General features: G+C 44.9%; 3 protein-coding genes across 4 annotated transcripts; 2 read left to right on the top strand and 1 right to left on the bottom strand.

Annotated features, from left to right (window-relative positions):
- The first annotated feature begins 378 nt into the window (after positions 1-378).
- LOC101066271 (uncharacterized) lies at positions 379-2376 on the top strand. Its single transcript, XM_003969135.3, has 6 exons — positions 379-540; positions 630-775; positions 1452-1516; positions 1737-1901; positions 1974-2078; positions 2154-2376. Exons 1-6 carry the CDS (start codon positions 424-426, stop codon positions 2192-2194), a joined length of 639 nt encoding a protein of 212 aa, XP_003969184.2. The 5' UTR covers positions 379-423; the 3' UTR covers positions 2195-2376.
- A 1161-nt stretch (positions 2377-3537) lies between these two features.
- LOC101075943 (saxitoxin and tetrodotoxin-binding protein 1) lies at positions 3538-12561 on the top strand. Of its 2 annotated transcripts, none has more exons than XM_029844570.1 (16): positions 3538-3704; positions 3775-3914; positions 3994-4073; positions 4217-4342; positions 4583-4702; positions 4786-4862; positions 10309-10445; positions 10693-10772; positions 10858-10983; positions 11122-11241; positions 11325-11398; positions 11469-11608; positions 11688-11767; positions 11913-12038; positions 12247-12366; positions 12450-12561. In XM_029844570.1, the coding sequence occupies exons 1-16, from the start codon at positions 3582-3584 to the stop codon at positions 12497-12499; spliced, it is 1719 nt and encodes a 572-aa protein (XP_029700430.1). In that variant the 5' UTR covers positions 3538-3581; the 3' UTR covers positions 12500-12561. The 2 variants fall into 2 exon arrangements, with proteins under 2 accessions (XP_029700430.1, XP_029700428.1); XM_029844568.1 differs by lacking the exons at positions 10309-10445; positions 10693-10772; positions 10858-10983 and adding exons at positions 4933-5072; positions 5152-5231; positions 5373-5498 and having other exon boundaries at positions 3539-3704.
- Positions 8072-9440, bottom strand: LOC115251641 (saxitoxin and tetrodotoxin-binding protein 1-like). The gene is made up of 6 exons (XM_029844624.1): positions 9268-9440; positions 9058-9197; positions 8899-8978; positions 8625-8750; positions 8267-8386; positions 8072-8183 (listed from the first exon to the last, which is right to left on the bottom strand). The coding sequence occupies exons 1-6, from the start codon at positions 9388-9390 to the stop codon at positions 8134-8136; spliced, it is 639 nt and encodes a 212-aa protein (XP_029700484.1). The 5' UTR covers positions 9391-9440; the 3' UTR covers positions 8072-8133.
- Positions 12562-12634: the final 73 nt, after the last annotated feature.

Here is a 12634-nt window from a genome sequence, read left to right as displayed (position 1 = left end):
TTGCAGGACCATTGCTCACGTCTCTTTTACATAAGATCAATTATTTCCAGTTTGTGAACCTTTAATATTGTGTCTGATTGTATTTGTCTTCAGTGTGTGAATTATTTAATGTTATCAATCACAATGTAGTGGCACGACGTTAACTCCTCCAGCTGGTGCCGCTCTGCCAGACTGTACCAGCAGTGGTCAGCTCCTGTCTGTCATTTTGTTTTTTCTGTATTCAGCAGGGTCAGAATGAGGAAATCTTATTGATTTGTCCTCAGTGTCAGTAATCAGGAATGAAGATGATGCTTCCCAAAGCAAACATGGGGAATTGCCCTTTAGTCGAGCTAGCTGCAGCCCATCAAGGTTTGACAGATAACATGTGCGCCAGGAACTTGTATAAAAAGCTGATATCGAGCAGCGCTGGTTACTTGCAGCATCATGATGTGGTTTGGGATTCACTTTTTATTTGCCGGCCTGGTTCTGACCAGTTCAGCTCTGACTGATGAGGAATGTCGACCCTTAAAGATGCCCAAGTCTCTGGCCGACCACTCCGTGGTAAGATTCTGCGAGCATCTTTTAATGTAGAATTAGCACTGAGCACATGTGCTAGTCAGCTTTGAAAGGATGGACGTTTCTGTTTGCAGCTGTTCGGAAAGATGCATTTCATCGCGGGCTACACCGACCTTGACGTCTTCCAAGCCATCCTGAACATAACTGATAGCTCCTGGATTGAATTCTCAGACGCTCCTGGTAACCCAGAAGAACTCGTCATGTTTGAGAGCAACAAGCTGTGAGTTCTTTGGTCAGCGTGAATAATTAGGTCCAGGGTGTTTGATAGTAAAGTCAGGAAACACCAGTAGCGGCTGCTAAAAGAAACTCATTTTAAATTATCTCCAGTGGCTCTACAGAATCCCAGGGCCGGACCCCCAATAAGCAACAGTGGCAGGAAAAACTCCCCTGTAACAGGAAGAAACCTTGAGCAGGACCAGGCTCATATAGGGGGACCCTCCTGCTGGTAGCCAGCTGGGTAGAGGGGAGGAGAAGGGGGGAAGACAGGTAGAGGAGAGATCATGGAAATACATTAATTACAACAAGCTGTCAGTTTCAGAGTTGGTCAGCGTGGCAAGAGGTCAGCAGGCCAGGGCACAGCTATGAAGTCAGTGATACCTGTAGATGGATACAGGGGAGGGGGGCAGAAAGGTGCAGCAGTGCAGTGGTCACAGCAAGAAGGTTGGGGGTTCAGTCCCCAGTTAGAAGGGAGGTGGGCTGGTATGCTCTCTCCGTGTGGGTTTCCTCTTGGGGGCCTGGTTTCCTCCACCATCAAAAGCATATAATTTAGGTTAGTTGGCCCTCCACTTTCCTGCTCTTGAGGGCAGCTGGTCGGGGGCTCCAAGAGGTTAATTGCCCAATGGGAATAAATTAACAGTAAACCAAAATGGTTGCTAACACAGATCCGTCTTCCCCAGAAATGGAAACTGTGTCACCTCCAACATCAATATAACCATCGATGGCAACAAGGCGACAGCATCAGGTGAGCTGATCGACTGATCACCAGTGACCACATTGAACCGTCTGTGGCTGTGAATTTGAGCAGTACAGATCTGCTGGGGTACAGTCACGTCATCCTTGAACTGCAGGAGTTCCTTCCACATCTGTCCACAGCTGTTTTCACACAAACTCCAGTTTGAACTTCCATGTTTATTTTAATTGATCCTTTTCTAACCTAAACTTTGCGTCGGTCTCTTCCTCAGGGGCAAACTTCACATCAGAGTTCCAACTGCTTCCCAGCTGTGACGGCTGTCTCGCCCTGATCATGAACACCACCATCAAAAATCTGGACAGCCTTCTCAAACTGATGAAAATCGACATTAAACCCGAATCCAATGACGTCAGAGCTCTGTCTTTCTATCTGTTGGGTGAGACTCAAGCCAAGAAGTAAGCACTGATTTTACTGCCCGGTGCTTCATGTGGTTGTTGCATATTTCCAGCCAATGAGACGAGCCTGCCGGAGTCGGACCTGGAAAACTTTAAGAACCAGGCCAGCTGCTTTGGGTTTACCAGAGACCCAGACTACCAGTATGACCCTAAGAAAGGTGCTTTTCACCAGTAAAGATCTGATCGCAGGATGACTGAGGCCAGACTGACTCACATTTGTTTCCTGTCCACAGCGTTCTGCCAGAAGGATGAAGGAGTCCACATTTTACTGTGAGCAGAGACTAAAATCCGTGATGCGTCACCTTGTCTGTTTAACTGTGATTTCATCAGAGTGGACACAGATGGGGGAGTTGTGATGTTGGTGGTGGAGCTCTGTTATCTCAAATCACCATGAAACAAAAATGTGCATGTCAAAATCACGAAAACAACCTGATTAAAACCTTGTAAAAACTAAAATGCCAACAGTTTCTTCATTATCATACTGCCAATAAAGATTAAACACCAACCAATTAAGATTAAAAAAACAAAATTAAGGAGAGGAGAGGAGAGGAGAGGAGGGGAGGGGAGGGGAGAGGAGAGGAGAGGAGAGGAGAGGAGAGGAGAGGAGAGGAGGGGAGGGGAGGGGAGGGGAGGGGAGGGGAGGGGAGGACCAGGCTCATATAGGGGGACCCTCCTGCTGATGGCCGGCTAGGTAGAGAGAGAGGAGAAGGGAGAGGAGAGGAGAGGAGAGGAGAGGAGAGGAGAGGAGAGGAGAGGAGAGGAGAGGAGAGGAGAGGAGAGGAGAGGAGAGGAAGCCATGACCCAGCAGGGTGACAGAGGCCTGTCAGGTGATCATGTTTCTGGACCCTGGCAGCCTCGGCCTATAGCAGCATAAATAAGATGTTAACCTAATAATTAAACGACCTTCTAAATATGATAATTATGTCTAGGATAAAAAATGGAACTACAGAATTATCAAAGAGGAAGGTTTTAAGGCTAATCTTAAAAGTAGAGATGGAGTCAGTCAAAGGAGAGGAGTTCAGAAGCAACTGCCATAACTGACTCTTCTCTTTCCTCTGCTTTCATAGATAAATACAACTGAGTGTCATCAGCATAGCAAAGAACATTTGTTTCTGCTGCTCAATAGGGGTTCCTAAGGGAGCTTTCTAAGAGGGTTACGTCTTTCAAAAAAATCTAGTTGTTTAACTGACAACATTTAGTTCTTAAAAGTTTGTAGAACATTTGTTTGGCTAAGCTGAAGTGTTCTCCACACATGTGTAAACCCTTATTATGTCCTGCTTTGGACACTTTCTGACTTATTCATGATGAAGACCGGCCAGATAGAAGAGGAAGAGAAGGGAGGGACAGGACAGGACAGAAGGATATAAGGAGCAGCAGACACATCACAAATGTTATTGCATTCGCCTTGGTTTGTTATCCTAAAGGTATTAAGATAAAGCTGAGGGTTTCTGTGTGGTGGTGGTGGTGTTTCTCTCTGTGGGGTAGACAGATTATGTGAGCATTGATGAATGTGTCCTTTTGGATACATGTCCAAAGTTCACTATCAGATAAATCACATGCAAAAAGCAAACAGGACCCTGTGGGAGGGGCAGGAAGAGGACCTTAATAAAGCCTGTCCCTCTGCCACCCGGCCACAGGGCAGATCTTTGTCTCAGAGCAGGATGGGTGCTGTACCAGGACTGGTTCTACTGCTGATGCTGGCGGTGCTTGGTATCAGAGCAGCACCTTCTCCAGAAGAGTGTCACAAGCTGACTAAACCAGTGACAAAAGCAGATGTGCAGAGCGTGAGTCCGGCTATGTTCAGCTTCAGCAGAACTTTTAACTTGCATCTGATTGCTTCTGGTCCTCCTGCAGGTTTCTGGTGACTGGGTTCTGGTCTGGTACATCAGTGATAATATCTCCACGTCTAACGAGTGGACGAAACTCAAAACCTCTTATGTTGAGCAAAGGGTCCACTCTGGTGTCATCAGGTTCACTGAGAGGAACATGCTAAAGTGAGGCCAGCCCCCAAAACTCAAACTGGACTTGAGGTCCTGCGGTCGAAAAAGTTCCAACTAAACTTGTGATTTTCAGGAATAACTCCTGTATGACGTTCAAAACAAACATGACAGCAGGTCCTGAAGGCCAGAATACTTTCATCTACACTTCTGGCAGTGAGTATCTTCACACACACATACATAGCAGCTGTTAGCAGCTGTATGGTTGGTTGGTTTCATGTTTACACATCATATATATATATAATTATTTATAAATATATTTATTGTTGCTAAAAATGTTTTTTTTGTGTGTTTTTTAGCAATGGAGGTGAATGGAGTTGACATAGAATACCCTGGAAACGGCACGGTGAAGTTCTTTGAGACGTGTGCTGACTGTATGTCCATGGAGTACAGTGGATTTTTTGGCCATTTCCTGCTCATCTACAGTAAAGAACACACACTCTCTCTCTCTCTCTCACACACACACACACACGGACTGAAGTATGCAGTAACCTTAACCCAAAACAGACATGGTGTCACAAGCAACTGTGTATTTGAGTAAATGTACAATAAAGCAAAACTAAAGCTATGATGTGTGTGTGTGTGTGTGTGTGTGTGTGTGTGTGTGTGTGTGTGTGTGTGTGTGTGTGTGTGTGCGTGTGTGTGTGTGTGTGTGTGTGCATCAGGGAGATATGGTGTTCATCAGAATGTGGAGGTACTGAAGGCTGCCCAAGATGAGGGTCAGAAGCTGGCTGAGTGTTTGGGATTCTCTATTGACGAGCCATTCATCTACGACGGAGTTTCAGGTCTTTGTCAACAATATAAACGACTCTATGCTGAACGTTATCCTGCTCTGAGTGTAAAGATTGACTCTGTTGCCTCTTTGCAGGTTTTTGCCATAAAAAACCTTCTCCAGAAGAGTGTCACAAGCTGACTAAACCAGTGACAAAAGCAGATGTGCAGAGCGTGAGTCCGGCTATGTTCAGCTTCAGCAGAACTTTTAACTTGCATCTGATTGCTTCTGGTCCTCCTGCAGGTTTCTGGTGACTGGGTTCTGGTCTGGTACATCAGTGATAATATCTCCACATCTAACGAGTGGACAAAACTCAAAACCTCTTATGTTGAGCAAAGGGTCCACTCTGGTGTCATCAGGTTCACTGAGAGGAACATGCTAAAGTGAGGCCAGCCCCCAAAACTCAAACTGGACTTGAGGTCCTGCGGTCGAAAAAGTTCCAACTAAACTTGTGATTTTCAGGAATAACTCCTGTATGACGTTCAAAACAAACATGACAGCAGTTCCTGAAAGCCAGAATACTTTCATCTACACTTCTGGCAGTGAGTATCTTCACACACACATACATAGCAGCTGTTAGCAGCTGTATGGTTGGTTGGTTTCATGTTTACACATCATATATATATAATTATTTATAAATATATTTATTGTTGCTAAAAATGTTTTTTTTGTGTGTTTTTTAGCGATGGAGGTGAATGGAGTTGACATAGAATACCCTGGAAACGGCACGGTGAAGTTCTTTGAGACGTGTGCTGACTGTCTATCCATGGAGTACAGTGGATTTTTTGGCCATTTCCTGCTCATCTACAGTAAAGAACACACACTCTCTCTCTCTCTCTCACACACACACACACACGGACTGAAGTATGCAGTAACCTTAACCCAAAACAGACATGGTGTCACAAGCAACTGTGTATTTGAATAAATGTACAATAAAGCAAAACTAAAGCTATGATGTGTGTGTGTGTGTGTGTGTGTGTGTGTGTGTGTGTGTGTGTGTGTGTGTGTGTGTGCATCAGGGAGAGATGGTGTTCATCAGAATGTGGAGGTACTGAAGGCTGCCCAAGATGAGGGTCAGAAGCTGGCTGAGTGTTTGGGATTCTCTATTGACGAGCCATTCATCTACGACGGAGTTTCAGGTCTTTGTCAACAATATAAACGACTCTATGCTGAACGTTATCCTGCTCTGAGTGTAAAGATTGACTCTGTTGCCTCTTTGCAGATTTTTGCCATAAAAAATCTTCTCCAGAGGTGAAGCCTGAACAGGACTGAGACAACAATGTAAACACAGTCAGCAATTGATTTACAAAAGAAATTAAAAGCGACTACTCTGACCTGCGTCTGTGATCCATCCATCCATCCATCCATCCATCCATCCATCCATCCATCCATCCATCCATCCATCCATCCATCCACCCATTCATCCATCCATCCATCCATCCATCCATCCATCCATCCATCCATCCATCCATCCATCCATCCATCCATCCATCCATCCATCCATCCATCCATCCATCCATCCATCCATCCATCATCACCCATCCATCCATCCATCCATCCATTCACCCATCCATCCATCCATCCACCCATCCATCCATCCATCCATCCATCTATTGTATTGTATTTTTGTTTGGGCATATCAATATCAGACTCATGTTGGTATTTCGAGGCTTAACTAGACCAGGGAACTCTGTCAGGATAAAAGGGAGGGGGGGGGAGACGTGACAGACGTGTGTCCACACATGTGTAAACCCTTATTATGTCCTGCTTTGGACACTTTCTGACTTGTTCATGATGAAGACCAGCCAGATAGAAGAGGAAGAGAAGGGAGGGACAGGACAGGGCAGAAGGATATAAGGAGCAGCAGACACATCACAAATGTTATTGCATTCGCCTTGGTTTGTTATCCTAAAGGTATTAAGATAAAGCTGAGGGTTTCTGTGTGGTGGTGGTGGTGTTTCTCTCTGTGAGGTAGACAGATTATGTGAGCATTGATGAATGTGTCCTTTTGGATACATGTCCAAAGTTCACTATCAGATAAATCACATGCAAAAAGCAAACAGGACCCTGTGGGAGGGGCAGGAAGAGGACCTTACGAACAGATAGATCAAATCAAATCAAATTAATCTTTATTCATATTGTGTCTGTTATGATATAAATTATTTCTAGACGCTTTACAGAGTCCCAGGGCCTGACCCCCAACAAGCAACAGTGGCAAGGAAAACTTTCCTTTAACAGGAAGAAACCTTGAGCAGAACCAGGCTCATATAGGGGGACCCTCCTGCTGATGGCCGGCTGGGTAGAGAAAGAGGAGAAGGGAGAGGAGAGGAGAGGAGAGGAGAGGAGAGGAGAGGAGAGGAGAGGAGAGGAGAGGAGAGGAGAGGAGAGCAGAGCAGAGGAGAGGAGAGGAGAGGTGGGGAGGGGAGAGGAGGGGAGAGGAGTTGAGAGGAGAGGAGAGGAAGCCATGACCACACGGTGACAGAGGCCTGTCATGTGATCATGTTTCTGGACCCTGGCAGCCTCGGCCTATAGCAGCATAAATAAGATGTTAACCTAATAATTAAACGACCTTCTAAATATGATAATTATGTCTAGGATTGCAGACCGCAAGTGCAACCAACTACCAGCAGAGCAGATATAAACGAGAGAGGAGAAAGATAAGTGGTGCTCGAACACCAAGTGCCAACAGAAGTGTTCTTCTAGAGCTTTTTGAAGGACGTTCAGGACAGTTGCCTTGCTCTGACAGAGGTTTAACGTCATTCCACCAGAGGAACAAGAGATGAGAATAGTTTGGATTGTCATGACTGAGCAGACGGCTTTGCCAGATGATGCTCATGTGAGAAGGGCAACAGACAAGGTGTAGATGGGGTCACACAAGATTTATCAAACAAGAGGGAGCAGATCCAGCTGGTTCTCTTTAGGTCAACATAAATGAATTCAACTTAATGTGGGCAGCTCCAAGTAGCCAGTGCAGCTCAATCAGAATTTGGGTGACATGGGCTCACTTAAATTGGTTGAAGAGCAGAAGTGCCACATGTACATCAATACCCACATGACCTGTCTACCCCACAGAGAGAAACACCACCACCACCACCACCACACGGAAACCCTCAGCTTGATCTTAATACCTTCAGGATAACAAACCAAGGCGAATGCAATAAGTGCACATGTGTCACGTCTCCCCCCCCCCTCCCTTTTATCCTGACAGAGTTCCCTGGTCTAGTTAAGCCTCCAAATACCAACATGAGCCTGATATTGATATGCCCAAACAAAAATACAATACAATAGATGGATGGATGGATGGATGGATGGATGGATGGATGGATGGATGGATGGATGGATGGATGGATGGATGGATGGATGGATGGATCACAGACGCAGGTCAGAGTCGTCGCTTTTAATTTCTTTTGTAAATCAATTGCTGACTGTGTTTACATTGTTGTCTCAGTCCTGTTCAGGCTTCACCTCTGGAGAAGATTTTTTATGGCAAAAACCTGCAAAGAGGCAACAGAGTCAATCTTTACACTCAGAGCAGGATAACGTTCAGCATAGAGTCGTTTATATTGTTGACAAAGACCTGAAACTCCGTCGTAGATGAATGGCTCGTCAATAGAGAATCCCAAACACTCAGCCAGCTTCTGACCCTCATCTTGGGCAGCCTTCAGTACCTCCACATTCTGATGAACACCATCTCTCCCTGATGCACACAAACACACACACACACACACACACACACACACACACACACACACACCCATCATAGCTTTAGTTTTGCTTTATTGTACATTTATTCAAATACACAGTTGCTTGTGACACCATGTCTGTTTTGGGTTAAGGTTACTGCATACTTCAGTCAGTCCGTGTGTGTGTGTGTGTGTGTGTGTGTGTGTGTGTGTGTGTGTGTGTGTGTGTGTGAGAGAGAGTGTGTTCTTTACTGTAGATGAGCAGGAAATGGCCAATAAATCCACTGTACTCCATGGATAGACAGTCAGCACACGTCTCAAAGAACTTCACCGTGCCGTTTCCATCTAATACTGTGACAACTCCATTCTCCTCAATCTCTAAAAAAAACACAAAATAAACATTTTTAGCAACAATAAATATATTTATAAATAATTATATATACAGTATATATGATGTGTAAACATGAAACCAACAAACCATACAGCTGCTAACAGCTGCTATGTGTGTGTGTGTGAAGATACTCACTGCCAGAAGAGTAGATGAAAGAATTCTGGCTTTCAGGACCTGCTGTCATGTTTGTTTTGAACGTCATACAGGAGTTATTCCTGAAAATCACAAGTTTAGTTGGAACTTTTTCTACCGCAGGACCTCAAGTCCAGTTTGAGTTTTGGGGGCTGGCCTCACTTTAGCATGTTCATCTCAGTGAAGTCGATGACACCAGAGTGGATCCTTAGTTGAACATGGGAGCTTTTGAGTTTCTTCCAGTCGTCAGATATGGTAGAATTTTCATCGATGGACCAGACCAGAACCCAGTCACCAGAAACCTGCAGGAGGACCAGAAGCAATCAGATGCAAGTTAAAAGTTCCGCTGAAGCTGAACATAGCCGGACTCACGCTTTGCAAATCGGCTTTTGTCACTGCTTTAGTCAGCTTGTGACACTCTTCTGGAGCCGGTGCTGCTCTGATACCAAGCACCGCCAGCATCAGCAGTAGAACCACTCCTGGTACAGCACCCATCCTGCTCTGAGACAAAGATCTGCCCTGTGGCCGGGTGGCAGAGGGACAGGCTTTATTAAGGTCCTCTTCCTGCCCCTCCCACAGGGTCCTGTTTGCTGTTTGCATGTGATCTATCTGATAGTGAACTTTGGACATGTATCCAAAGGGACACACATGTGCCCAAAGCAGGACATAATAAGGGTTTACACATGTGCGGAGAAGACGTCAGCTTAGCCATACAAATGTTCTACAAGTTCTTGAGCCCTCAATGTTGTTAGTTAAACAACTAGTGTTCTTTGAAAGAAGAAACCTTTTTCCTGTTCTTTGCTATACTGAAGACACTTAGTTTATTTATCTGTGAAAGAAGAGGTAAAAGAAGAGTCAGTAAAGAGGGTTGGTCCTGAACTCTGGGCACTTTCTGACTTGTTCATGATGAAGGCCTGCCAGTTAGATGAGGAAAAGAAGGTAGACAGGACAGCAGTACACATAATTGGTTTGTTATCCTGAAGGTATTGAGGTGAAGCTGAGGGACTCAGTGTGGTGGTGGGGGCGTTTCTCTCTGTGGGGTAGACAAATTATGTGGGTATTGATGAATGTGTCCCTTTGGATACATGTCCAAAGTTCACTATCAGATAAATCACATGCAAACAGCAAACAGGACCCTGTGGGAGGGGCAGGAAGAGGACCTTAATAAAGCCTGTCCCTCTGCCACCCGGCCACAGGGCAGATCTTTGTCTCAGAGCAGGATGGGTGCTGTACCAGGAGTGGTTCTACTGCTGATGCTGGCGGTGCTTGGTATCAGAGCAGCACCGGCTCCAGAAGAGTGTCACAAGCTGACTAAAGCAGTGACAAAAGCAGATGTGCAGAGTGTGAGTCCGGCTATGTTCAGCTTCAGCAGAACTTTTAACTTGCATCTGATTGCTTCTGATCCTCCTGCAGGTTTCTGGTGACTGGGTTCTGGTCTGGTCCGTCGCTAACACCACTGAAAGATGGATCTGTGAGAATCTGACAAGCTCCTACGTTGAGTTTAAACTCCACTCAGATATCATCGAGTACACAGAGAGGAGCTTGTTTTTGTAAGCCTCTTATCTGTAACATCTCCCCGTTTGCTTTAATTTTTAATGGATTGGGGGCGGAGCTTACAGCAGTGGTTCTGTCCAGGGTGAGAGAGAAGCTCTGGGGGGAATGATGTGGCTGCACTGTTTTCAGCCAATCACGAATGTTTATCAGGAGAAAACCCCAGAATCTAAACTTAAGTTCCTGCAGCGGAAAAATACCAAATTCCCTTGTTAATAAACTTGTGTTTTTTTCTATGAATTTCAGGGGAAACTCCTGCATATCTTTCTACTCAAACCTGTCAGCATCCACTGAAAAACAACAACAATTCAGCCTCAACAATCTCAGTGAGTCCCTCTCTGTCTATCTCAGTATGTTTTTAATTAAACACGTTTTTCTTGTTACTGAAAATGTGTTTTTTGTGTGTTTCAGAGATGGAGGAGAAGGGAGTCGTCAGACCATTTAATGACAACGGCACGGTGAAGTTCTTTGAGACGTGTGTTGATTGTCTGTCCATGGAGTACAGTGGTGATATTGGCCGCTTCCTGCTCATCTACAGTAAAGAATGCAAACACACACACACACACACACATACACAAACTGTCTGTTTTGGGTTAAGGTTACTGCATACTTCAGTCTGTGTGTGTGTGTGTGTGTGTGTGTGTGTGTGTGTGTGTGTGTGTGTGTGTGCATCAGGGAGAGATGGTGTTCATCAGAATGGTGAGGTACTGAAGGCTGCCCAAGATGAGAGTCAGAAGCTGGCTGAGTGTTTGGGATTCTCTATTGGCGAGCCATTCATCTACGACGGAGTTTCAGGTCTTTGTCAACAATATAAACGACTCTATGCTGAACGTTATCCTGCTCTGAGTGTAAAGATTGACTCTGTTGCCTCTTTGCAGATTTTTGCCATAAAAAATCTCCAGAAGAGTGTCACAAGCTGACTAAAGCAGTGACAAAAGCAGATGTGCAGAGCGTGAGTCCGGCTATGTTCAGCTTCAGCCGAACTTTTAACTTGCATCTGATTGCTTCTGGTCCTCCTGCAGGTTTCTGGTGACTGGGTTCTGGTCTGGTCCATCGCTGAAAATATCTCCACATCTAACGAGTGGACGAAACTCAAAAGCTCCCATGTTGAGCTAAGGATCCACTCTGGTGTCATCGTGTTAAATGAGAGGAACATGCTAAAGTGAGGCCAGCCCCCAAAACTCAAACTGGACTTGAGGTCATGCGGTAGAAAAGGTTCCAACTAAACTTGTGATTTTCAGGAATAACTCCTGTATGACGTTCAAAACAAACATGACAGCAGGTCCTGAAAGCCAGAATTCTTTCATCTACACTTCTGGCAGTGAGTATCTTCACACACACACACACACATAGCAGCTGTTAGCAGCTGTATGGTTTGTTGGTTTCATGTTTACACATCATATATATATAATTATTTATAAATATATTTATTGTTGCTAAAAATGTTTTTTTTTGTGTGTTTTTAGAGATGGAGGAGAATGGAGTTGTCAAAGAATCTGATGAAATCGGCACGGTGAAGTTCTTTCAGACATGTGCTGACTGTCTGTCCATAGACTACAGTGGACTTTTTGGCCATGTCCTGTTTGTCTACAGTAAAGAACACACACACACACACACACACACACACACACACACACACACACACACACACACACACACACAGACATCAGAACTTTAGTTTTGCTTTATTGTACATTTACTCAAATACACAGTTGCTTGTGACACCATGTCTGTTTTGGGTTAAGGTTACTGCATACTTCAGTCCGTGTGTGTGTGTGTGCGTGTGTGTGTGTGCATCAGGGAGAGATGGTGTTCATCAGAATGTGGAGGTACTGAAGGCTGCCCAAGATGACAATCAGAAGCTGGCTGAGTGTTTGGGATTCTCTATTGGCGAGCCATTCATCTACGACGGAGTTTCAGGTCTTTGTCAACAATATAAACGACTCTATGCTGAACGTTATCCTGCTCTGAGTGTAAAGATTGACTCTGTTGCCTCTTTGCAGATTTTTGCCATAAAAAATCTTCTCCGGAGGTGAAGCCTGAACAGGACTGAGACAACAATGTAAACACAGTCAGCATTTGATTTACAAAAGAAATTAAAAACACCTACTCTGACCTGCGTCTGTGATCCATTGATTCATTTATTTGTTTGGGGATATTAATCCCAACTCTCAAGCATCCTGCTGTT

Source organism: Takifugu rubripes, chromosome 12 (assembly GCF_901000725.2).
Source record: "Takifugu rubripes chromosome 12, fTakRub1.2, whole genome shotgun sequence".
Lineage (NCBI taxonomy): Eukaryota > Metazoa > Chordata > Actinopteri > Tetraodontiformes > Tetraodontidae > Takifugu > Takifugu rubripes.
This window is presented reverse-complemented; position numbering and strand designations above follow the sequence as displayed.